The 25,141-nt window shown below is 51.2% G+C and overlaps 1 protein-coding gene across 1 annotated transcript in view; it reads right to left on the bottom strand.

Annotated features, from left to right (window-relative positions):
- PFKL (phosphofructokinase, liver type) overlaps positions 1-23,546 on the bottom strand; it is a 50,965-nt gene extending 27,419 nt beyond the window's left edge. Inside the window, exons 1-3 of the mRNA XM_050965412.1 lie at positions 23,401-23,546; positions 4,869-4,942; positions 2,049-2,126 (exon numbers count right to left, since the gene is read on the bottom strand). Coding sequence (XP_050821369.1) covers positions 2,049-2,126; positions 4,869-4,942; positions 23,401-23,488 — 240 coding nt within the window. The 5' untranslated portion in view covers positions 23,489-23,546. The remainder of the gene's footprint in view (positions 1-2,048; positions 2,127-4,868; positions 4,943-23,400) is intronic.
- Positions 23,547-25,141: the final 1,595 nt, after the last annotated feature.

The following is a 25,141-nucleotide window of genomic DNA, read 5'->3' as shown; positions in this document are numbered from 1 at the left end:
CCATGCTTTAGCCCAGGCCTCTGTGCTACGCAAAGAACCACGCTGACATGCCGTTGGGAAGCATTTTTGTGGCCTTGATTGGTTGTGTGTTTTCATGCTGCACAGCTGTGTTTAAATGTGGCTGTTTTTGTAGAGTAGGCGGGGCCTAGAAGGGGACCTAGCAAGGAGAAGCAATAGGGCTCAAAGGAGAGAAACCACTGGGAAGATACATCAAGCTGGTTGGTTTTGGAAGCATATCTGGGAGGGGATTGGATACTTGCTTGTTTCTGATGTTAGACATTCCAGTCCTTCTCTCCTGTGTTTCTAGCAGGGCTGTGACACCATGCCAGCAGCACCTGTTTAAATCTCCTTCAGCTGGATCCCCAGCCAGTGTAAATCAGCGCTCCCCACTGACTGCAGGGGAGACTGTCTGTGTGATTTCAACAGAGCCATGCTGATTTGTGCCTGCTAAGGATCTGGCCCTTTGGTTTGTTAAAGCCTATTGAACTCAAATGCCTCAGAAACCTGTGGGAGACAAGATGGCTTTAGGTGCCTTTATTAAAAATTCAACAACCTCTTGTTCACTGAAGGACCCAGAGAGCCTCAGTGCTCATGTGAGACCTCCAAGGAGACTTCCAGCAAACCAGGGTAAGCTCAGATGCGACAACCCAGATACTTCAAGGTAAAACCGCAAGCAAACACACAACTCAGAACCACATCTTTTACATGTCAGAAAGAACCAAGATAGAAACACAGACCAGAGTGCCTAAACCCAATTCATCTCCCATCAGCTGGTCCCCTTTAAGCTGGGGTCCCATCTACACTACAAGTACACTGTGAGGGGCAGAGTTTCCACTTTGCAATGTAGATGGGCCCTAACCTTGTGTTCACCATGAATCAGAATCTCGCTACGGCCCAGGTCTGTCCAAGCTTGCAGCCCAGTTCAGGGACACAGTTACATACAAGGTTAGGTCAGAGCAAACTGTGGCAGGGACAGTGGTATTGCTGACACAGCTGTCTTCACAGTGTAGGGTCAATGGGTCCTTAAAGAGCCAAGCATGTTTTTAACACAGTTTGGGGCTGTCTACACAGCTGACAACAAACCTGTGTTATCACACCGATCGACCACAACTCAGTGCACCAGTCCTCGATTAGTCTGGCTGTGCAGTCAAGACCAAAGCAGCTGCAGGACCTTGATGTGAGAAGCACAGACTGAGTGGGAAGGCAGGAGAGATGACTCATGTGAGGGGGAAGGAGATGTCTAAATCATATAATGAAGTCAAATCAACCCAAAGGCGTGTTTCAGTAGGACATGAATCACCGTTACCAAGAGGGACAGAGAAAGAAGACCTGCTCCCTGCCTCAGGGGCCTTGGGAAAGGGGCACGCACAGACATGGATGGAACGCACACGCAGTCATTTAGCAAGTTTAATGAAGTGTCACCCCTGAGATGGCCCCCTTCCTGCTCTCAGGAGGAAAAGGGCACAGCTAACACTGTTTATCCGGCCTTGCTATGCTGCCGGATGGCTTACACTGACTTCCCCTCCAGGGGAACAGCCTCTTTCCAAAAACACTTTCTCCACACTGTATCCTACTAGCAGAGAATGGAGCAGACACAGCGCTGTATAATCAATCACACTCTACTCCCAGCGTGCCCTGGGCCTGCAGCTGCAATCATTAGGGCAGGAAGAATAGCCTCTATCCCCAGGCTAAAGAGTGTGCCCTGGTGTTCAACATGTGCTAGATGGATCCAGCATCTAGACTCCATCGAACTGGACTAGAACATGGTTTAGCTTTGCCCAACATGACCGGCCAAACTGAGCTATAAAACCAAGCTCAGCAAACTCAGTGTGAGCCAAGTGTAGATGGGACTGTGGGGAACAAAGACTAGGATTTTATATGTTATTACTAAATCATTTCAGAAAACCCTCTCCAGCTCTCACTCCTGCAGACCGGAGGAAATTGCAACACTGGGCAGATGTGTCAGAGAAGCACATGAACTGCACAAGTTAAAAGGGAAGGACTGAGAGGCCTTTATACTCACAGAGGGCAGCGGCAAAATTGCTTACCAGCTGAATGATGTTCGAGACGCTCAGCCAGTTTGCTCGCTTAATGTTCTCTCCTCCTTCCACTAGCCCCTCATAACCCTGCAAACAGAAAAGCAAAGGAGCAGACGTGAAAGGACTGCCTCGCTGAAGCAGGGCCTGGCCAGCCAGCCAAAGCCCAGCAGCTCCTGTGCGGCTGATCACTGATCCATTTTGGCTACGCATCTCTCTGGGCCTGGGTGAGGGATCGGTGAGGCAGGCACCTCATGAGAGGGTGAGACTGTAAAACAGCTCCTTGGCAGGACCACAGGTAACCCTTGTGTGAGCCCCATAATGGCGACCGCACACTGGGGTTAGTGCAGAGCCTGCTAGGCGCGTCCAAGGCAGCAGGAAGGTAACTAGTGACTGACAGTTTGGGTTCAGGGCCTGGCGTCGGTTACTGGCAGTCAGAAATTCCTCCCTCAGTCACAGAGTATCTCCCTGTGCCCACTAAGGGCTGAAACAGACCAGGAGGGACATAGCTGGCCTCCCCTCTCCCGTTCCACCTCCGCGTCCCTGCCTTTCTCCCACAGGAGCGAATGGGGCATGGAAACCCTCACATCTCACTGTGTGGGGGGGGTAGGGTCGCCAACTTTGTAATGTTTAAAAACCAGACACTGCAGCAGGAGTGCTGGAACCTCCCCTGCCCTGCCCCACCCCACCTCTTCCCTGAGGCGCTGCCCCCCATTTGCTCCTATTCCCGTCTCTCTCTCACTCCGCCCCCTCCCCATTGCTTGCTGCTCTTTGCCTGTCCCCCAACTCTGCTCAGGAGAGATGGTTTCGCCTGTTGAGCCAGGACTGAGGGGCTGGGAGCTGCAGCTGCCTGATGCATGTAGAAGGCGATCCTGGCTGAGTAGGGGCTGGTGCAATGATGACCTGGCACCTTCCTGCCTCCCCCGCCCACAGTGACTGGACACTGTCAGGTCCCCTTTTTGACCAGACTTTCTGGTCAAAAACCAGGCACCTGGCCATCCTAGTGTGGCGAAAAGGGAGAAGTTAGCTTAGTTCAAACATTTAAAATAAAAAACTAAGAGCCAGATCCTCAGCCTGTTTAAAGCCAATGGAGTAAATGGCACTGTGCCACTTCACACCAGAAAAGGGCCTGGTTTCCATGGCCCTGCGGTGGGAGATGACTCTCATGAGCACCAGGAGGAGACCAGGAGCACTAACATTTTACTGCACAGAATCCACCCAAGCTAAAAGCTGCTATGAGATGCTTTGGCTGCTGGAGTGGCTGGAAGCAGCATGGAGCAGTCCCACGGAAGGAACTCGCACAGAAGGAACAGAACAAAGCTCGGGATGTCCCGAGAGTTCAAGTGGGGATCACACCCCACACCCTCCCATTGACCCTTACTGGGCAACAGCTGCAGGGGTGAATGGCTGTTAAAATTTCACTAGCTCTCCAAGCAGCGAGCATTTGTAATCCAGTTCCTTGTGGGGAGAGGAGGGGTGACTGGGATGGGACAGGGCTGAAAGAAGGCAAAGGGGAGGTTCTAAATTGCCTCCTCCCCAAAATAGCCAGCTGCTGTGTTTCATCCACTTTTACATACATTTGCTAGTACATGAGCTCAACAGCCCAGATCTGACTTTGTTCGTGGCTGGAGGAGTCCAAGGAAAAAGAGCAAGGATCATAACAACGAAGCGTGGTTAGATGTTGCTGCGTGTGTGTTTATTTAGGGTGCAATTTCAGCTTTGGCAGACAGCGGAGATAGCCGACCTTAATTAAACCGCCCACGTCAAGGTCACCAGTGAGGTTAGATGTTGGCTGCACATGTATTTATTTTGTGTATGGTTTTCACTGCAAGTCTGGGGCCAGCCCTTGTTGGCAAAGTGAGCTAGGACTGCACCTTCCATTTGTAACAGCACAGTGAGAAAACCCTCCATCCCCAGTGGCACACTAGCCACTGGGCCAATGGGGCCCATCCCCGGGGGCCCCACCCTGTCAACCCACTCAGCGCTCCTTCCAGGGAGTGGGGTCGGAGCACAGGGGCTTGCCTCTCTCCGTCTGCCGCCCCAGCGCTCCTGCCAGGGAACAGGGGAAGCCCCACGCCCTCTGCCCAGCAGGGGCATCAGGCAAAGGGGGTGGGGTGGCATGTCCCCGTGTCCAACCCCCTTTCCCTGGCAGGAGCGTGGGGGAATGGGGGGGTGGGGCGAGGCCCCCCAACTTGCTCTGGCCCATGGACCCACAAAAGCTTAATCTATCTCTGTCAATCGCGACTGGATGTGGCAGCACAACCCGGCTGCGCACCCAGGAGCAACTGTGCCAAGAACCTGGCAACTCTCTGAAGTCACCACAAATGAAGCTGAGCAAGACTATGGGAGTGAAAGGGGGAGGGGAGAGGGGACCCTTGAAAAGAAACGTCCATGATTGTAGGGATCATGATACCATCATGATACCAAGGAGCTGCCCAACAGCTCTGCCAATGAACCTGTCACGAGCTATAGCTAACCCGTCTATCCCAGTTTGGGGTTTCCCCCGGGAAGAAGCCACTAGTCACATCAACTTGACATTAACACACTGGAGACTAAGAGTCACGACTCCTGGGTTCCACCTAGGGCAAGTCCCTTCTCCTCTTTTGCCTCCAAGTAATCATTTGCAAAGCAGGGGTGCGATCATCCTTCCCTGTCACAGGCAGGCTCTGAGCAGAGGTCACTAGAGGTGAAAGGATGCTGCACTATCACAGCAGAACCAAGCCCCAGTTTATTTCCCCCTCCAAGTTCCATAGGTGGCACTTAGCCATTTACAGGACAAAGCTATACAATCTCTACCCCTTGAGAATGACAGAAAAAAATATTGAATCAAACCTCATAGATCAGGAAAACTTTTGCTCCAACGTATATTCCCATACGAGTCACGGCACGGACGGCAGCATTCATACCTGGAAAGGGAGTACAAAATAAACCACAGTCAATACTGAGCACTTGGGCATAGGGGCCACAAAACAGGGAATGGTCCTTATAGTCCTGAGTTTCAATATGGTTCAGGTTGCTATTGGATCAAAGCTTCCCAATTTACAATCTCGATAGCAATCACAAAGTTAGGGGAGTCAGAGTATAGGTTTATTACGATTTCTCACCATCAAAATGATGGACTAAGGCAATTCAACAACAGATACATACCTCAGGAGTAGGAAAGCTAGCCACACTTAATACAAGTAAGTAGCTTTCATGTACAAGAAAGTAACACATTATAAATAACCACTTCCTCATCTACAGCTAAACCAGACCCAATAGAATAAATAGGCTCACAGTACCTCAGTTCCCCCAGACTCCTCTTGCATTGTGATTATACAGATTACCAGGCCTTCCCTTCAACCTTGGGAAGAATTATAAACCTTGCCCTCAGAACCTTCTGTGTCTTTGACAGTGGGTGTTAGCTCTTGTATTGCCCAGCATGTGGCTAAACCTCTTGCCTGCCTGGCAGGGTTAAATAGAGAACCCCAGATGGCTTCTGGGAGAAAAAGAGAAGAGACTGAAATGAAGAGGAGGGGGGAAGGAAAGCAGAAATGAGAGAGAGAAGGAATAAACAAGAGGGGATGAGGAAGGAACCTGTGAAAGCTAAGGTGAGGAAGGAGAGAGACATGAGAGCAAAACCAAGGAAATGAGAAAGTAATTTTAGGAATAATGGGTTTTTGTTTTGTTTGGGGGGGGCAGGGTGTTTGCTTGTTTTTTGTTGTTTAGTTTCTTTCAGCTACTGCTATTAGACTGACAACCATAGCAAATTTCACCATAAAGCTTCTCACCTAAAGCTTTGCAATTCCTCCCCCATCTGAAAAGATGTGAGAGTGGGGAGTGCACCAGGCAGAAACTATCAAACCCATTTGTTACAACCAAAATTAAAGTGACCACCTGTGAAAGTGCTGGACTAGAAGGAGGGTGGATAAAAATCGGAGTTTTTTAAAAATTAGCTGTAAATGTGAAACATGTTTTGATAGGTATCCAAAACATGTAAGGTTGTTTTAGTACAAATAAACTTCACATGCTGTTGTGTGTGTTTAATTAAATTCCAGTCACCATCCTAATGCAGTTTGATGCAAATCATGCACAAAAAGTTAATTATCTAGTATAAGTATCTCACAGTCAGTTAACAGCCTTTCATCTTCAAGCAGTTGGCATCAACCTGATTTAGGCCAAAAGTCAGATGATCTGTAACCGCCTTACTATTTATTCCAGGCTCAGACAACTCCTGCTTAGAGACAGCCAAAGCAAGTGGTGCTTGTGAACGAACATCACAATGGACTAGGATGAGCCCTCCAGAATCATTTGACTTTTGACCTAAATCAGATTCATCGCCAAGCAGTTGGAGTCAAAGGCTGTTAACTGACTGTGAGATACTCCTCTCCATGGCTGGTTCCACACTAGGTTATCATATCTGACCATGATTAACGTTACGTAGTGTAGAGCAGGTTCCCCTTAACCCTGTTCCTTCACATCTATCCCTCTTTCCTGTTACTTATCACAGCGCTAGAACTGTTTGGTTCCTCCCATTCCCTATGTGTGCTCCTTTCAACCCAAGCCTATTTCAGGCCCTTGGAAGATAATGTAGCAAGTCTCATCTGTTTTCCCACTTGATTGGGCAATTTCAGTTTCAGATCCCACAGCAACTGCTCACATCAGGCAGTCCTGTGTTTGGCACTGCCACTTTATACCGAGCAAACTTCATTGTCTGTCCCTTGGGGTTAGAGTTCTGCCAATGGGAACAGGATGGCTAGCAGTTCTTTGAACAAACCTCTGTGTCCTGATGCTTCCTATGAAGATTCAGGCTGTATTAACTTTGGCTCAGAGGACCACACTGCCAAACAAGCCAGCCTTTCATTCATATTCATGATGGGCCAACTCCAGTGACATTGCCAGAGATTAATCTGACCCAATACATTTGTGTGTGTTAAAATGCATTAAAAACCACTTTTCTTTGTTAAAAAAATTAAGCCAGTCACTCAGAGCAAAAACACAACTGGCCAGGTGAATCCCTGCCCAGACACACAATCACGCTTTATCAAGGGGCAGGCCTTGAAAATGTACCTGGCATATACCAGCCAGAGGGCTTAGGCTACCAGCTATGGCAAAACACATTGGAGCTAGAAACGTTGTTTTTTTAAGTGACAGCTCAGATTCTGCAGAACCCCAGTGCTGCAGGAAATTGAACAAGAGGATTTCTCAGATATCTGCCAAAGGGGATCCTTCTAACCTTTGTTTAGAGGTGACATGCAAAAGCACTGCTCAAAGTTACAAGCTTGCCCACAAAGATGCCACAAGAAAGAAAAATGGAGATGGGGCTTTATGAAGAGAAGCAGTGCTATACTGTCAAACAACACCCGAGATTTACCACTGCCTTGCAATCCAGAGAAATGTGAGCTGCAGCCCTCCTGGGGCTCCTCGACACACAGAGTGCCATGCCAGCTACCCTGAGCAAAGGCAGATGGAAAAAAGGGTTAGAAATGGAACAGTTTGTTCACGCCTTAGCCCTGGTCTACATTACAGGGTTAGGTTGAATTTAGCCATGTTAGGTTGATTTTATAATGAATATGTCTATACAAGCAACCCTGTTGTGTCGACCTAAATGGCTCTTAACATATTTCTGTACTCTTCCTCGGCGAGGAGAGTAGTGCTAAAATCAGCTTTGCTGGGTCAAATTGGGGTAGTGCAGATGCAAATCAACGTTATTGGCCTCTGGAAGCTATCCGAGAGTGCTCCAATGTGACTGCTCTGGACAGCACTTTCAACTCCGATGCACTAGCCAGGTACACAGGAAAAGCCCCGGGAACTTTTGAATTTCATTTACTGTTTGGTCAGTGTGGCCAGCTCAGCAGCACAGGTGACCATGCAGTCCCCTCAGAATCACAAACGAGCTCCATCATGGAGCGAACGGGAGACACTGGATCTGATTGCTGTATGGGGAGAAGAATCTGTGCAGGCAGAACTCCGATCAAAAAGAAGAAATGATGATATATATGCCAAAAATCGCACAGGGCATGATGGATAGAGGCTACAACAGGGACACACAGCAGTGCCACGTGAAAGTCAAGGAGCTCAGGCAAGCCTACCAAAAGACAAAGGAAGCAAATGGTCCCTCTGGGTCAGAGCCCCAGACATGCCGCTTCTATGATCAGCTGCATGGCATTATAGGGGGGGACCCTACCACTACACCACCACTGTCTGTGGACACCTGCAAGGGGGGAGTCTCACGCAACATGGAGGAGGATTTTGTGGAGGAGGAAGTGGAGGAGGAGGAGAATGCGCAGCAGGCAAGCAGTGAATCCATTCTCCCCGGCAGCCAGGATCTCTTCATCACCCTGGAGCCAATACTTTCCCAAGGCGGGATCCCCAACCCTGAAGGCAGAGAAGGCCCCTCTGGTGAGTGCACATTTGTAACTACAGTACAGGGTTTCAAAGCAACAGTGTTTAATGTTTGATTTGCCCTGAAGACTTGGGATGCATTCATGGCCAGTACAGCTACAGGAAAAGTCCCTTAACATGTCTGGGGATGGAGTGGGAATCCTCCAGGATCATCTCCATGAAGCTCTCCTGGAGGTACTCTGAAAGCCTTTGCAGAAGGTTTCTAGGGAGGGCTGCCTTATTTCGTCCTCCACGGTAGGACACTTTACCATGCCAAGCCAGTAGCAAGTATTCTGGAATCATTGCAGCACAAAGCATGGCAGTGAATGGTCGTGGGTTTTGGTCGCATTCAAGCAACATTCGGTCTATATCTTTCTGTGTCAGCCTCAGGAAACTGATATCATTCATGGTCACTTGGTTGAAATAGGGGAATTTTTGTAAGGGAACAGTTAAAGGACCCCGTTCATGCTGGGCTGTCTGCCTTTGGCTAAAAGGGATCATCTCTGAGAATAGCCATGCGGCGGAGGGGGATCATCCCAAATAGTCACATGGAGAGGTGGGGGGAGGGGTGTGCTGCACATCCACCCAAAAACCACAGCCCCTCCTTTTAAATGGCAAACCTAACTGGCATTGGTTGCTATGGGAAAGGAGGGTGCTGCAGTTTGAAAACATTCCCACATATTATCAAGGTGTTAGAAGCCAAACCCGCATACCCTATGGCTTACCATAGCTGCCTGGAAACCGAATTCTGTTGCCCAGCATGTGTGATGTGTCACCATACCGGCAGGTGCTCAATATAAAAGGCAAAATGTGACCTTGTACCTAAAGGATATGTGCTGTCTGCTGTGAATTGCTTGATTCACTGTAAAAGAGTCTCCCTTTTGTTCTCAGAAATGTATCATCTTAAATTTTACTCTCCCTTTTTATCCCCCCATAGGCACAAATGTTTCTATGCTCCCCCTATCATCTCCGTCCCTGAGGTTATTGCAGATTAGAAGGCGACAAAAAACGCACCTCGCGATGACATGTTTTCCAAGCTCATGCAGTCCTCCCGCACTGATAGGGCACAGCTGAGTGAATGGAGGTATTCAGTGGCAGAGGCCAGGAAAGAATTAAGTGACCATGATAAGAAGAGGCAAGATGCAATGCTGAGGGTAATGGGGGAGCAAATGGACATGCTCAGGCGTCCAGTGGAGCTGCAGGAAAGGCAACAAGAGCACAGACTGCCGCTGCACCCATTGTATAACCGCCTGCCCTCCTCACCAAGTTCCATATCCTCCTCACCCAGATGCCCAAGAATGGGGGGGGGGGAGGAGCGAGGAGGCTCCAGGCACCCAGCCACTACACTGCAGAGGATGGCCCAAGCAATAGAAGCAACTGTCATTCAAACAGTTTTGATTTGTAGTGTGGCTACAATAAGCGATGTGGCCCTGTCCTTCCCTCCTCCCCCACCCCATTCGGGCTACCTTGTCAGTTATCTCCCCTTTTTTTTAATTAATAAAGAATGCATGGTTTCAAAACCATAGTGACTTTATTTCCTTTGTCAGCTGTGATCGAAGGGGGGAGGGTGGTTGGCTTACAGGGAGTTAAAATCAACAAAGGGAGCGGGTTCATATCAAGGAGAAACACACACAACTGTCACACTGTAGCCTGGCCAGGTTTTCAAAGCCTCTCTGATGTGCAGCGCACCTGCCTGTGCTCTTCTAATCGGTCTGGTGTCTGGCTGTTTAAAACTGGCAACCAGGCGATTTGCTTCAATCTCCAGCCCCGCCATAAATGTATCCTCCTTACTCTCACAGATATTATGGAGCACACAGCAAACAGTAATAACAATGGGAATATTGGTTGTGCTGAGGTCTAACCTAGTCAGCAAACAGCACCAGCGAGCTTTTAAACATCCAAAGGCACAGTCTACGCCCATTCTGCACTTGCTCAGCCTGCAGTTGAACTGCTCCTTACTACTGTCCAGGCTGCCTGTGTATGGCTTCATGAGCCATGGGAACAAGGAGTAGGCTGGGTCTCCAAGGATAACTATTGGCATCTCAACATCCTCAACAGTAATTTTCTGGTCTGGGAAGTAAATCTCTTCTTGCAGCTGCTCCAACAGCCCAGAGTTCCTAAAGATGCGAGCGTCATGTACCTTTCCCAGCCATCCCAGGTTGATGTCGGTGAAATATCCCTTGTGATCCACCAATGCTTGCTGCACCACTGAGAAGTACCCCTGGTGATTTATGTACTGGTTGGCAAGGTGGTCCAGTGCCAAGATAGGGATATTCATTCCGTCTATCGCCCCACCAGAGTTAGGGAGACCCATTGCAGCAAAGCCATCCACTATGACCTGCACATTTCCCAGAGTCACTATCCTTGATAGCAGCAGCTCAGTGATTGCACTGGCTACTTGAATCACAGCAGTCCCCACAGTAGATCTGCCCACTCCAAATTGATTCCCAACTGACCGGTAGCAGTCAGGTGTTGCAAGCTTCCACAGTGCTATCGCAACTTGCTTCTCAACCGTCAGGGCAGCTCTCATCTTGGTACTCCTGCACTTCAGGGTGGGGGAAAGTACCTCACAGAGTTCCAGGAAAGTGGCCTTATGCATACAAAAGTTTCGCAGCCACTGGGAATCATCCCATACCTGCAACACTATGCAGTCCCACCAGTCCGTGGTTCTTTGCTGGGCCCAGAATCAGCGTTCCACTCCATCAATCAGCCCCACTGCTGCCATGATGTCCCAATTGCCACAGCCCGTGCTTTCAGGAATATCTGTGTCCATGTCCTCATCACAATCGTCCTCATGCTGCCGCCTCTTAGCCAGGTTCTGCACATACTGCAGTATAACGCGTGAGGTGTTTACATTGCTTGCAACAGCAGCAGTGAGCTGAGCGGGCTCCAGGCAAAAGGTGTGAAATGATTGTCTGCAGTTTCTTTCACGGAGGGAGGGGAGAGTGACGACATGTACCCAAAACCACATGTGACAATGTTTTTGCCCCATCAGGCATTGGGGAGCTTAATCCAGAATTCCAACGGGCAACTGAGACTGTGGGAACTGTGGCATAGCTACCCACAGTGCACCGCTCCGTGAGTTGATGGTAGCCACAGTAGTGAGGAAGCACTCTGCTGACTTAATGCGCTTTGTGGGGACATACACAATTGACTGTATAAAATCGATTTCTAAAAATCGACTTCTATAAAATCGACCTTAGTTAGCTGTTCTTTGCGCTGTTACTGACTCTGGCAGCAAAACTAGGACATAAGCAGTTCAGACTATCGGAGAACACAGTGATGTCACATGAACATTAATGTTACAGTAGTACCTGAGGCCAACCGGATTGGGGCCTCATCATTCCAAGCACAAACACAGAAGTGACAGCCCATCCGCCCAGGAGTTTACAATCTAGGTGAATGAGACCGACAGACTAATGGATTAGGGTGGGGAAGAGAAGGTAAACAGCTTAAGTGCAGTTCTCAATTAATCAGGAACAGCAATAACAACTTGTCACCTGCCAGTGCCTAGCTGTTTTCAGGTCTTGTTAAAATGAAAATTCTAGAGCAGTGGTTTTCAACCTTTTTTCATTTGCAGACCCCTACAAATTTTCAAATGGAGGTCTGAGGATCCCCAGAGGTCTGTGGACCACAGGTTGAAAACCACTGGCTTAGTTACACAGGGCCAGATCTCGCAAACACTTACACATGTGAATGGCTTTACTACGTCTATTAACTTCTCCGGGGCTATTCATGTGAGTTGAGTTACTTACCTGCTAGTGTTTGCAGGACTGGATCCACTGTGCCTAACTACAGCTATGCACTGTACTTTCATCATTAACATGCTCTTTGCCCTGCCAGACAAACATCAATGAAGTAGGATTGAAGTTGCAAGAACAGATTGTGCAAGCACTTGTCTACAGGCCAGAGGAGTCTTAGAAAGATCTCCTTCAGGGCACAGCCATTCCCAGAATTCCAGCGAGGAGTCTTCTTGCACCTTAAAGATTAACAAATTTATGACAGCATAAGCTTTCGTGGGCTAATACATTTGTTAGTCTTTAAGGTGCCACAAGACTCCTTGTTGTTTTTGATGAAACAGACTAACATGGCTACCCTTCTGAAACTTGTCCCAGAATTCTGGCACTTAGCAGAATGTAAAGTTGACTTTTTAGCTAATCCTTGGACTGCAGCACATAAAACAAACTAATCCACATGAGACTTAAACAAGCTATCTACAGGTTTAGCCTATGGCTGAGAATGAAATGGCACAGAGGAAAAATACAGTAATCCCAGCCATGTGGATCTGAAAGAGAAAATGCATTGGCAGGATATCAGTAAGTGCTGGGCTGATGGCTAGGGCCCCAATTCAGGAAAGCATTTTAGCACATGCTCATAGACCTAACTTTAAATATGTGCTTAAGTGCTTCCCTGAATCGATATTTGGGGAAATGGGGTATTTTCTACCAGGTAGGCAGGCTCCTCCTTCTCTGGTTTCATTAGTCCAACACCCTACAACAAAGCTTAGCAAGGTTAATTTAGGCACCACCAGACCTCTGTTTTCCAACCTATCACTGCCATTGTCACTAGGGAAGAAGATGAATGTAAAAAGGGCTTGTGATATTTATAATAGTAGGAGGTGCATTATCTATACAATAAACGTGCTGAGTCAGATCCTCAGCTCATGTAAATCAGCATAACTTCATTGAAAACAAGGGATCTATTCTGATTTACAGGTTGAAGATCTGGCCCATAGTGCTCAACATGTTCATATTGCATGCAAATAAATTTTACTGCAACAGTAGGATTCAGAAATCGAGGCACAAAGAAGCCAAGAAATTATGAATTAAGGCAAGATTAGGAGATCTAAGGGCTTGGCTACATTGGAGAGTTGCAGCGCTGGTGGTGGGTTTACAGCACTGCAACTTACTCACCGTCCACACTTGCAAGGCACATACAGCGCTGCATCTCCCTGGCTGCAGCGCTGGCTGTACTCCTGCTCTGCCTGGGGTATAACGATTGCAGCGCTGGTGATGCAGCACTGCTCCGACAGCGTGGCCACCAAAAGCGCTGTAATTGGCCTCCAGAGGTATTCGGAGGTATCCCAGAATGCCTGTTCAGCCACTCTGCTCATCAGTTCGCACTCTACTGCCCTGGCCTCAGGTGACCTGCCCTTTAAACGCCCTGGGAATTTTAAAAATCCCCTTCCTGTTTGCTCAGCCAGGTGTGGAGTGCAATCAGTGAATCTTTCCAGGTGACCATGCCTCCACGAGCCAAACGAGCCCCAGCATGGAGCAATGGCGAGTTGCTGGACCTCATCAGTGTTTGGGGGGAGGAAGCTCTGCAGTCACAGCTGCGCTCCGCCGTAGGAATTATGATACCTATGAGCAGATATCAAGGGCCATGCTGGAAAGGGGCCATGACTGGGACGCGGTGCAGTGCAGGGTTAAAGTGAAGGAGCTGAGGAGTGCCTATTGCAAAGCCCACGAGGGAAACCGCCGCTCCGGTGCTGCCCCCACAACCTGCCATTTTTACAAGGAGCTGGACGCGATTCTTGGGGGTGACCTCACTGTCAATCCGATGACCATGATGGACACTTCAGAGCGGGGGGGAGGGGAGGACAGGAGGGGAGGGGGAGGAAACCGAGACTGAGGGTACTAGGGTGGGGGGAGACACCCCGGAGTCCCAGGAGGCATGCAGCCAGGAGCTCTTCTCAAGCCAGGAGGAAGGTAGCCAGTCGCAGCAGCCGGTACTTGGTGAAGGACAAACAGAGGAGCGGGTTCCTGGTAAGCAGCTTTTATTTTCAGGATGGAAATGTTTCGGGAGAGGAGGAGGGCTTAGGGCTGCATGCATGCATGCCTAGATGTGGAATAGCCCATTGATGTGGTCTATCAAGTCGCAGTAATCAGCCTCGGTAATCTCTTCAAAAGTTTCAGCCAGAGCGTGGGCAATGTGCTTGCGCAAGTTTATAGGGAGAGCCACGGTGGTCCTTGTCCCAGTCAGGCTAACATGTCCACGCCGCTGTGCCGCGAGGGGTGGAGGGACCATTGCTGCACACAGGCAAGCTGCGTAGGGGCAGGGCGGAATCTGCATTGCTGTAGAAGACCCTCCCCCTCTTCCCAGGTGATCCGCAGCAGCGAGATATCTTCCAGGATTAACTCCTGTGGAAAATGTTGGGAGACTGTTCAGTGTAGATGCCCCCTGCAGTAGTTTGCTTTCCCCAATGCACAGAAACCCCTGCACATCCCTGAAGCAATCAGTCCCCCTTACTCATCATTTCGTGGGTTATGTGCGCTCTGTTTGGTATGGGAAAAGTATGCTAAAGTGAAGACTGTAAACTCATTCACTGTGTGGGAATAACTGTCTGGGTGAGATTATAAACCATGCTGCCTCTGTTAACTGTTGCCATTTTTGCCTTTCAAAAAGTGTCCTTGACTACTCGACTGCCCGTATCATTGACTGCTCAGAGGCTACAAAACCTCAGGAAGAAGCCGCGAAAAAGCAAAGAAGACATGCTGAAAGTAGTTATGGATCACTCTGCCAGAGAGAGTGAAAAACTGCAGGACTGGAGGAAAAAACTGCAGGACTGGAGGGAAAGGGAAAGCAGGATCTGCCAGAGAAACACAGTGGCTAAGAAGAAAAGCACAAAGCAGCTGATAAGCATCCTGGCACGCCAAGAGGACTCTATCCAGTCACTCGTAGCCATGCAGGCAGAGCACTACCATGCCGGGACCCCCCTCATCCCAAAGCTCTTTCCCTTGTGCCCCAATGTCAGCTCCAAACCCCATTCCCCAGCATCCAGGTTCTTACCACCACCAGCTGCCCCCAACACCTGTACGTTCACCAACCAGCCCTGAGAACTACGACCTTACCCTCTGCACTCAACCCCTATCACCCTGCAGTATTTTCATCCTGAAGTACAGCAGTCATTGCACAGCACTTCAGACAGGACATATTCAAACCTGTGACTGTACAGTTCACCACCCCACCCCCCTGCCCTTTTAGGTTCCCAAAATGTTGTGTGTCTGTCAAGAAAGTGATTTTCTTTTCAATAAATGAATTCTTGGCTTTGAAAACAGTCTTTATTATTGCAGAAGTGAAAGATACCGTAGCCCAGGAAAGAAACAGGCACTGCAAATCAGCTAGGAAAAACAGATTCCTACTAACATTGTAACCACTGCACTTCACTCCCGTGCAAGGCACCAAACATTACTGATGGTTTTCAGCCTCAAATTCCTCCCTCAAGGCATCCCTAATCCTTGCAGCCCTGTGCTGGGCCTCTCTAGTAGCCCTGCTCTCTGGCTGTGCAAATTCAGCCTCCAGGCGTTGAACCTCGGAGGTCCATTCCTGACTGAATGTTTCACCCTTCCCTTCACAAATATTATGGAGAATACAGCACGCGGATATAACTGCAGGGATGCTGCTTCCCCCCAAGTCTAGCTTCCCGTACAGAGATCGCCAGCACCCTTTTAAACGGCCAAAAGCACACTCCACAGTCATTCGGCACCGGCTCAGCCTGTAGTTGAACCGGTTCTTGCTCCTGTCAAGCTTCCCTGTATACGGTTTCATGAGCCAAGGCATTAACGGGTAAACGGGGTCTCCAAGGATCACAATGGGCATTTCGACATCCCCTACTGTGATCTTCCGGTCTGGGAAAAAAGTCCCGGCCTGCATCTTCCTGAACAGGTCACTGTTCCGAAAGATGTGTGCATCAGGCACCTTTCCAGGCCAGCCTGTGTTAATGTCAATGAAATGCCCACAGTGATCCACAAGCACCTGGAGAACCATAGAGAAATACTCCTTCCGATTAATGTACTCAGATGCTAGGTGGGGTGGTGCTAGAATAGGGATATGCGTCCCATCTAGCGCCCCTCCACAGTTAGGGAAACCCATTTGTGCAAAGCCATCCACAATGTCCTGCACGTTCCCCAGAGTCACGGTTCTTCTTAGCAGGATGCGATTAATGGCCCTGCAAACTTGCATCAACACGATTCCAATGGTCGATTTTCCCACTCCAAACTGGTTCGCGACCCATCAGTAGCTGTCTGGAGTTGCCAGCTTCCAGACTGCGATAGCCACCCGCTTCTCCACTGGCAGGGCAGCTCTCAATCGCGTGTCCTTGCGCCGCAGGGTGGGGGCGAACTCAGCACACAGTCCCGTGAAAGTGGCTTTTCTCATCTGAAAGTTCTGCAGCCACTGCTTGTCATCCGAGACTTCCATGACGATGTGAACCCACCACTCAGTGCTTGTTTCCCGAGCCCAAAAGTGGCGTTCCACGGTGCTGAGCATTTCCGTGAATGCCACAAGCAATTTAGTGTCATACGCGTCAGGCGACTTGATATCATCGTCGGACTCCTCACTGTCACTTTGGAGCTGAAGGAATAGCTCAACTGCCAAACGTGATGTGCTGGCGAGACTCATCAGCATACTCCTCAGCAGCTCGGGCTCCATTTCCCACAGAAATCGCGCTGCACAGAAACCGTTGGGAGAGTCACAATGGCGCCAAACGTGGACAGAAAAACAGTGACTGCTGGGATGTGAAGCGATGCATCACGGGGCGTTGGGACAGGAAGTGGAATGACCCGCACCCTTCCGTCCCCTTCCCACAACCCACGGCGCCAAAATGGGACGAGGTGCTCTGTGGGATAGCTGCCCATAATGCACCACTCCCAACAACACTGCAAATGCTGCAAATGTGGCCACACTGCAGCGCTGGTAGCTGTCAGTGTGGCCACACTGCAGCATTTTCCCTACACAGCTGTACGAAGACAGCTTTAACTCCCAGCGCTGTACAGCTGCAAGTGTAGCCAAACCCTAAGTGTACAAAACTTTGCCAAATGATTACTAATAGGGGAACATGATAACTACAAGTATTTGAAGGATGTAAACAATAAGGAAAGAGGAATTGTTTGGGAGGGTTAATGTCATGAACGGATCCCCCGAGCTTCTCGCTGGGGAAAAGGAGAGCAGATTGCAGGAGAAGTGCAGGAGCTATACACCATGCCCTGGAGATTGCTAAGAGCCTGGCAGGGAAGACATTCCCAAAACCCCCAGCCAAGCTACATGTCCAACGAGGATGGTTACCAGTCCTACAGCAGCACCCAGGAGGACTAGTACGGATGCATGTTTTTCCAAGGGTATGTCTACACTACAAAATTAGGTCGATTTTATAGAAGTCAATTTTTAGAAATCCATTTTATACAGTTGATTGCGTATGTCCACACTAAGAACATTAAGTTGGCCGAGTGCATCCTCACTGCTGTGGCTAGCATCAACTTACGGAGCGGTGCACTGTGGGTAGCTATCGCACAGTTCCCACAGTCTCGGTTGTCCATTGGAATTCTGGGTTAAGCTCCCAATGCCTGATGGGGCAAAAACATTGCTGTGGGTGGCTTTGAGTACATGTCGTCAGTCGCCCCTCCCTCTGTGAAAGCAACAGCAGACAATAGTTTCGCCCCTTTTTTCCTGGATTACCTGTGCAGACACCATATCACGGCAAGCATAGCTCAGTTCACTGTCACCGCTGCTGTTGTGGGCAAGTCTACTGTGGGAGCTGCTGTGATCCAAGCAGCCAATGCAATCATTGATGTTCTGTTGTCAAGGGTAGGAGCATCATATTCCTGTCCTTTGTCACTGGTGAAGAAGTCTTGCAGCCGTACATTCCAGTCCAGTCGGCGCTATAACACCTCATAGCACTTCTGTGGTTGACACATGTAATAACTCCAGGGCTCTTGCTCTTTTGCCTTGGCCGAGGTACCTTGCCCTACCCAGACCACAAAGCATTCGACACAGAAGCACCTGCAGCAGCTGGCATTGCTACACAGCAGCAGCTCCTTACCTTCGCAGCATACGGTGCAGTAGGACTGCTAACCATTGTCATCCACCGCAACTCTGCTCTCCTGCTCTCCAGTGACGAGCTTGGGGGATCCATACTGGTCCTCCTGGGTGCTGCTGGCAGCAGACTTTGCAGTAGGACTGCTAACCGTCGTCATCCACCGCTTCCGCTGCAACTCTGCTCTTCTACGATGAGCTTGGGGGATCCGTACTAGTCCTCCTGGGTGCTGCTGTAGGACTGGTAACCATCCTCGTTGGACATGTAGCTTGGCTGGGGGTTTTGGGAATGTCTTCCCTGCCAGGCTCTTAGCAATCTCCAGGGCATGGTGTATAGCTCCTGCACTTCTCCTGCAATCTGCTCTCCTTTTCCCCAGCGAGAAGCTCGGGGGATCCGTTCATGAAGCCTGGACAGTAGTAAGGAGCAGACCAACTATAAGCTGAGCAAGTGCAGAATGGTGGTAGAATGTGCCTTTGGACATTTAAAAGCTCGCTGGCACTATTGGTCAGATTACAGCACAACCAACATTCCCATTGTTATTGCTGCTTGCTGTGTGCTCCATAATATTTGTGAGAGTAAGGGGGAGACATTTATGGCAGGGTGGGAGATTGAGGCAAATCACCTGGCATCCAATTTTGAGCAGCCAGACATCAGGGCGATTAGAAGAGCACAGTAAGGTGCGCTGTGTATCAAAGAGGCTTTGAAAACCAGTTTCATGACTGTCCAGGCTTTGGTGTGACAATAATGTGTGTTTCTCCTTGATGCAAACCCGCTCCCTTTGTTGATTTTAATTCCCTGTAAGCCAACCACCCTCCCCACTTCGAAATAAAGTAACTATTGTTTTGAAACCATGCATTTTTTCTTTATTAATTAGAAAAAAAATGAGAGAACAGACAAGGTAGACAGGTGGGATGGGGAAGAAGGGGAGGATAAGGCCAGTGATGAGCTGTCAAAATATTAACAATAGGTTCCCTCCTCCTCACCCCATGAGGGGGTTGTGCCCCCCTCCAGGAGGTCGTGCCCCATCCAACCCCCCATGTTCCTTGACGCCCCCCCCGGGACCCCTGACCCATCCATCCCCCTTCCCTGTCCCTTGACTGCCCCCTGCCACCCCATCCAACCCTTTCCCTCATTCCTGATGGCCCCCTGGGACCCCTACCCCATCCAACCACCCCTTCTCTCTGTCCCTGACTGCCCCCCACCACCTCATCCAACCCCTGCTCCTTCCTGACTGCCCCCCTGGGACCCTTGCCCCCATTCAATCCCCCTATTCCCTGCCCTCTGACCGCCCCGACCCCTATCCACTCCCCCCCACCCACTGAACTCCCCTGCCCTCTTCCAACACCCCCTCCCCGCTGCCTGCCCCCTTACCGCACTGCCTGGGGCCAGGGCTGGGTCCGCTCGGCTGGGATCAGGACCAGGAGCTGCGGGGCCCAAGACTCCCCGGTCCGGGCCGAGTCCACTTTGCTGGGACCGGGACCGGGAGCCATGGGGCCCGAGACTCCCCGGGCCGGGGCCAGGACCAGGAGCCACGCTGCGAGACTTCCTGGGCCGGGGCCGGGACTGGGAGCTGTGCCGCAAGGCCCAAGACTCCCTGGGCCGGGCCGGGACCGGGAGCCGCGACGCGGGGCCCGAGACTCCCCGAGCCGGGCCGGGATTGGGAGCTGTGCCGCGGGGCCCGAGACTCCCCGGGCCGGGCCGGAGCCGCTCGGCCACGACTGGTGCTGTGGGGCCCGAGCCGGGCCGGAGCCACTGGGGCCAAAGCCGGGGGTGCTTGGCCGGGACCGGGCTGGGGCGGCTCGGCTGGGGCAGGCCAGGGCCAAGGGGAGCCGGACACGGCTGCGCCGTGCCACATCACACCTCCCTGGAGCCCTCCTCGCACCCTCCAGCCCCAGCTTACCTGCCTGCTGCTGGTTTCAGGCTTCCCACGAACATCTGATTCGTGGGCAGCAGGGGAGAGGGAGGAGAAGGAGGGTGGAGTGTTCAGGGGAGGAGGGGGATGTGAGCTGGGGCTGGCGGTGGGGTGGACAGCTGCCCGCGCTTTTGTTAAATTTTAAAGCTTTTTTGGAACTGGTTGTCCTAGAACAACCGGTTCTAAAAGGGTGTCTAAATTTAACAACCGGTTCCTGTGAATACGTGTGAACCGATTCCAGCTCACCACTGGATAAGGTCACATTGCTTATTGTAGCCACACTAAAAACCAAGCTGTTTGAATGACAGCCTTCTGTTGCTTGGGCCATCCTCTGGAGTGGAGTGGCTGGGTGCCCGAAGCCTCCCCCCACCCTGCATTCTTGGGCATCTGGGTGAGGAGGCTATGGAACATGGGGAGAAGGGGAGGCGGTTATACAGTGAATGCAATAGGGGGCTGTGCTCTTGTTGGCTTTCCTGCAGCTCCAACAGACGCTTCATCATGTCCGTTTGCTCCACCGTTAGCCTCAGCATCGTGTCCTGCCTCCGCTCTTCGCGCTCACTTAATTCTTTCCAGGCCTCTGCCACTGAATACCTCCATGCATTAAGCTGTGCCCTATCAGTGCGGGAGGACTTCAAGAGCTCGGAAAACATGTCATTGTGAGTGTTTTTGCCTTCTAATCTGTGATAACCTCAGGCACGGAGATGATAGGGGAAGTGTAGAAACCTTCTACGCTCTACGATTCTGGAGGGGCTGCACAGTTGCCTGTGCTGCTGAGTTCGCCATGCTGACCAAACAGGAAATGAAATTCAAAAGTTCCCGGGGCTTTTCCTGTGTACTTGGCTAGTGCATCGTAGTTCAAAGAGCTGTCCAGAGTGGTCATAATGGAGCATTCTGGGATAGCTCCCGGAGGCCAATACCATCGATTTGCATCTGTATTACCCCAAATTCGACCCAGCAAAGTTGATTATAGCACTACTCTCCTCGCTGGGGAGGAGTACAGAAGTTGATTTTAAGAGCCCTTTAGGTCAACAGAACAGTGTTGGTTGTGTGGACGCATTCATTTTTAAATTGACCTAACACAGTTAAATTCGACCTAACCCCATAGTGTAGACAAGGCCCAAGGGACATAACTAGTAGTATTATGATGATCTATATAACACTGCTGGTGTGGATGGCCATTTTAGACAAGTGAGAAGACAAAGGTTTTGCCATAAAGTTTTACAATCTAACTTAGACAGATTACTCAATAAGAAATGACAACAGATTATGGAGGGAGGAGTCAACTGAAAACAAGGAGAAAAAATAAACATTTGCATAGTAACCCCATGTTTTCAGTTGCTGACAGTTTTCCAAAACTTTCACCTTTCAAGCTCAAGTTTTCCAGAATTGTTCTCTGTCACAAGGTGAAATTTCTGGAATGCCTGGGCACAACTGGTTCCACCCCTTTGGAGTGTGAGAATGAAAATATAAATGATACTGTCACCATTATAAAATCTGTTCTAGATCTTTATTTTAAACCACTTTAGTGCTCACAGGGCTGCGGTTGTGAAGATGGAATTGGCAGCCTAATATTCTCCTTATTTTAGAAATACCGTGTGTGGAGCAGCTGTTGTTATTACATGAGGATGCATGGGGCAGATACAGACACTAAAGCTCATTCTTCATTTTGGAAGGTGGGCATTGGACTGCAGAAGTCAGAGCTGACAGTAGCAGGCTGCAGATTTCCCATGCCCTTGCTGCTGTGTTAAACAATGTTTCTTTAAATCAAAGGAATCTATGCCTTAATAAGAACAGCACCCTGTGCTTATATCATTATAGACTCTTCTAAGGGGAGAGTTTAGATGGACTCTTGCCATTTCTTGATGTTTCAGTGCTTATTATTATTAATCACGGTTATGACAGTAGGGCCCAAGGACTAACCAAGACCAGTGCCCCATTGTGCTAGGCACTGAACAAACATAATACTAGACAGTCCCTATCCCAAAGAGCTGACAATTGAAATACACCAGACAGACACAGGGAAGGTGTAGCTCACGCAAGCAGAGTGGACAATGTGATGGCAGTAAATGGCATGTTAGTGCCCTGATTTTTTTTACCCATATATCAAAGGTGAACGGATTAAAAAAAAAAATAACAACCACCATTTAAGGCTCCTGAAGATTACATTTAAAAACAAAAAAGATACAATATAGGAACTCCGTTTCTTTACATCCTGACTGTAACTGAGCAGATCTTTCATTACTCTGAAATCTCTGCTATCAGTGTAAGCACTCAGTACTACAATCACCCTAATCACAGATTCAATAACTGTGCCATAAAGCGGTAATACACTGATCTCCTAGTAGGGACAGCTGTAGACTGTTCCCTTTATTTCCAATCCCTACTCAGTTTCACTGTAAGTCACTCCTGGGCCATCTGGTCTGGCTCACACACTTGACAACTATATAAGAGAAGCCAGCAGGGCAGCGTAACCCCACAATGGCCACTAGACGAACAGGCAGGCCACAGACAGGCAGTAGGCACAGCTGCCGGGGGCAATGGGGCAATGTGCCCCCTACGTTTCACCCTGCTGGGTTTCTGGCCCTCATGGCAGCTGTGGGGCTAATACAGCCCTATGGCAGAGCTGAGGGTCATTGGGGCGGGCTCTCAGAAGTGCTGAGTGCTCGCAGGTCCAGGTGCTCAGTCCATGTGACCAAGTGCAGGGCACCATGGCCACAGGCAAGGTCTGGGTGCTGCAACTGTGTCAGGGCAAGAGGGGATCCCCACCTGGCTCCCCTGCATTGCCCTGACCTCTGTGCCAGTGGCCAGGCCCTCTGCCCGGGCAGGGCCCCCAGCATGTCCCGCTCTGCCCTCCAGGACCCAGGCACTGTCATGCCACCTGGGCTGGGAAGGGCTCAGGGATCGACTGGCGATGTCTGGCCCCCACACGGGCTCTGCGATAGACCTCTCAGGGCTGCCCACCCGGCCATCGAGCGCTCTGGGGGCGATTACAGTGGCGCCCCCTTCTCCGCGAGGCTACTCCGCCTCTGGGATCTATTGCTCATGCCGTTCGCCATGACTCGAGGCACAGTCACCAACAGCACACGTGACTCGGGTTTGGGCACGTGCGAACCGAGACCCTCGACCCCCTCGGGGGAGGGGGGAAGCGCGCGAGGAGCGAGCCCGGGAGGCGCCCGTGCAGCCCCCTCCCCAGGGACGGGGGGGCGGATTGGGCGCAGCCCCGCGGGGAGGGGATGGGGGATGGGCTGGACGCAGCCCCCCCGGAGCGATGGCCTCACCTTGTGCGTCCCCCCCGCTGGTGAGCACCGCCAGGGCCATACCGGCCCCCGCCATCCGCAGCTTCTCCAGGTCCAGCGCCGCCGCCATCCCGCCAGCTCAGCTCGGGTAGCAGCGAGCCGAGCGCCGCCTCCCCGCGACCTTCAGCCTCGCTCCGCCCTGCCCGGGCCCCCGCCCCGCTGCTGCTGCTGCTGCTGCTTCTGCGGCCGGGACACCCGGCTTCTGGCAGCCCCGCGTGTGGAATCATCCCAGCCCCCGCCCCCATATAGAGACAGCCACGATCCCCCCCCCGGGCCACTGACACCCCCTCCCCAGCAACCCCCACCTGCCCCCGACACCCTGCCCCCATAGAGACAGCCCCGGCCACTGACACCCCCTGCAGTGACACCCCCTCCCCAGCAACCCCCTCCTGCCCCCGACACCCTGCCCCCATAGAGACAGCCACGATCCCCCCCCGGCCACTGACACCCCCTTGCACTGACACCCCCTCCCCAGCAGGTGCTTGGGGTGGCAACTCCAGAGCGGGGCGGCACTTTAAGGTATTAGGCGGAGGGTACCTCACTCCCACTGGGAGCTAAGGACCTCTCGCTGAATTGTCGCAGATCTCGTTTGCGATTGCGGCTTTTTTTTTTTTTTTTTTTTTTTTTGGCTGCTTGGGGCGGCAAAACCGCTGGAGCCAGCCCTGGTGACACCCCCTCCCCAGCAACCCCCATCTGCCCCCAACACCCCTATATAGAGACAGCCCTGGCCACTGACACCCCTCTGCAGTGACACCCCCTCCTCAGCAACCCCCACCTGCCCCTGACACTCTGCCCCCATATAGAGACAGCCCTCACCCCACCCCCTGGCCACTGACACCCCCCTGCACTGACATCCCTGCCCCACCAACCCCCACCTGCCACTGACCCCCATGTCTCCCACTTGCACCCCCACCCCAGCAAACTCCACCTGCTAATGATACCCCCGCCCCCATATAGAGGCAGTCCCAACCCCCCTGGCCACCCCTCTGCAATGACCCCTCAGCCCACACAAACCCTTGTTTTCCAACGATACCCAGCCCCACTTCAGATACATCCCAGCAACCTCCTGCTTCCCACTGACACCTCCCTGCAGTGATACCTCTGCCTCAGCAACCCCCCTGCATTCCAATGATACCCAGCCCCAGATACACCCCAGGAACCTCCTCCTGCCCCTCACTGACACTCCCCTGCAGAGACACTATGGCCCCAGCAAGCCCCACCTGTCCAGAGACACCCTGATCCCACCAACCCTCTCTCTGCCACTGACACCCAGTCCACCCTGGCCCCAGCAACCCCCAGTCCCGAGGTGCCCCAACCCAGTTCTTCTCCGTGCCAGTTACACCCAGCCCTTTTGCAGAGACACCTCGACCTCAGCAATCTGCTGCCTAGCAGTTATACCCAGTCTCAGACATTGTCCCCCTTACAGACCTGGGCCCAGTCAGTACCACCCCCAGCACTGCCACCATATCACCTGTGGGTGAGCGATTGAACAAAGCAATCACCGTGTTTGACTTCAGTCTTCAGCCTCAAAGAAACCCCCAACACTTTCACAAGAGGAGCCAGCCCCCAGCCTGCTCTGAACCTGCACTACACCCTGCTGGCCCTTCCCTCCCTTAGCCTGGGCCAGTCTCTCCCCCATGAGCATCTTCCCCCTTGGCATTTGCCCATGCCATTGGCTTCCTCAATCCCTCCTGTCTATTCCCCTGACTACTACTACCATCCC

The sequence above is a fragment of the Gopherus flavomarginatus genome, chromosome 8 (assembly GCF_025201925.1).
Source record: "Gopherus flavomarginatus isolate rGopFla2 chromosome 8, rGopFla2.mat.asm, whole genome shotgun sequence".
Lineage (NCBI taxonomy): Eukaryota > Metazoa > Chordata > Testudines > Testudinidae > Gopherus > Gopherus flavomarginatus.
The sequence above is the reverse complement of the archived record's forward strand: the minus strand, read 5'-3'. Positions and strand labels throughout refer to the sequence as shown.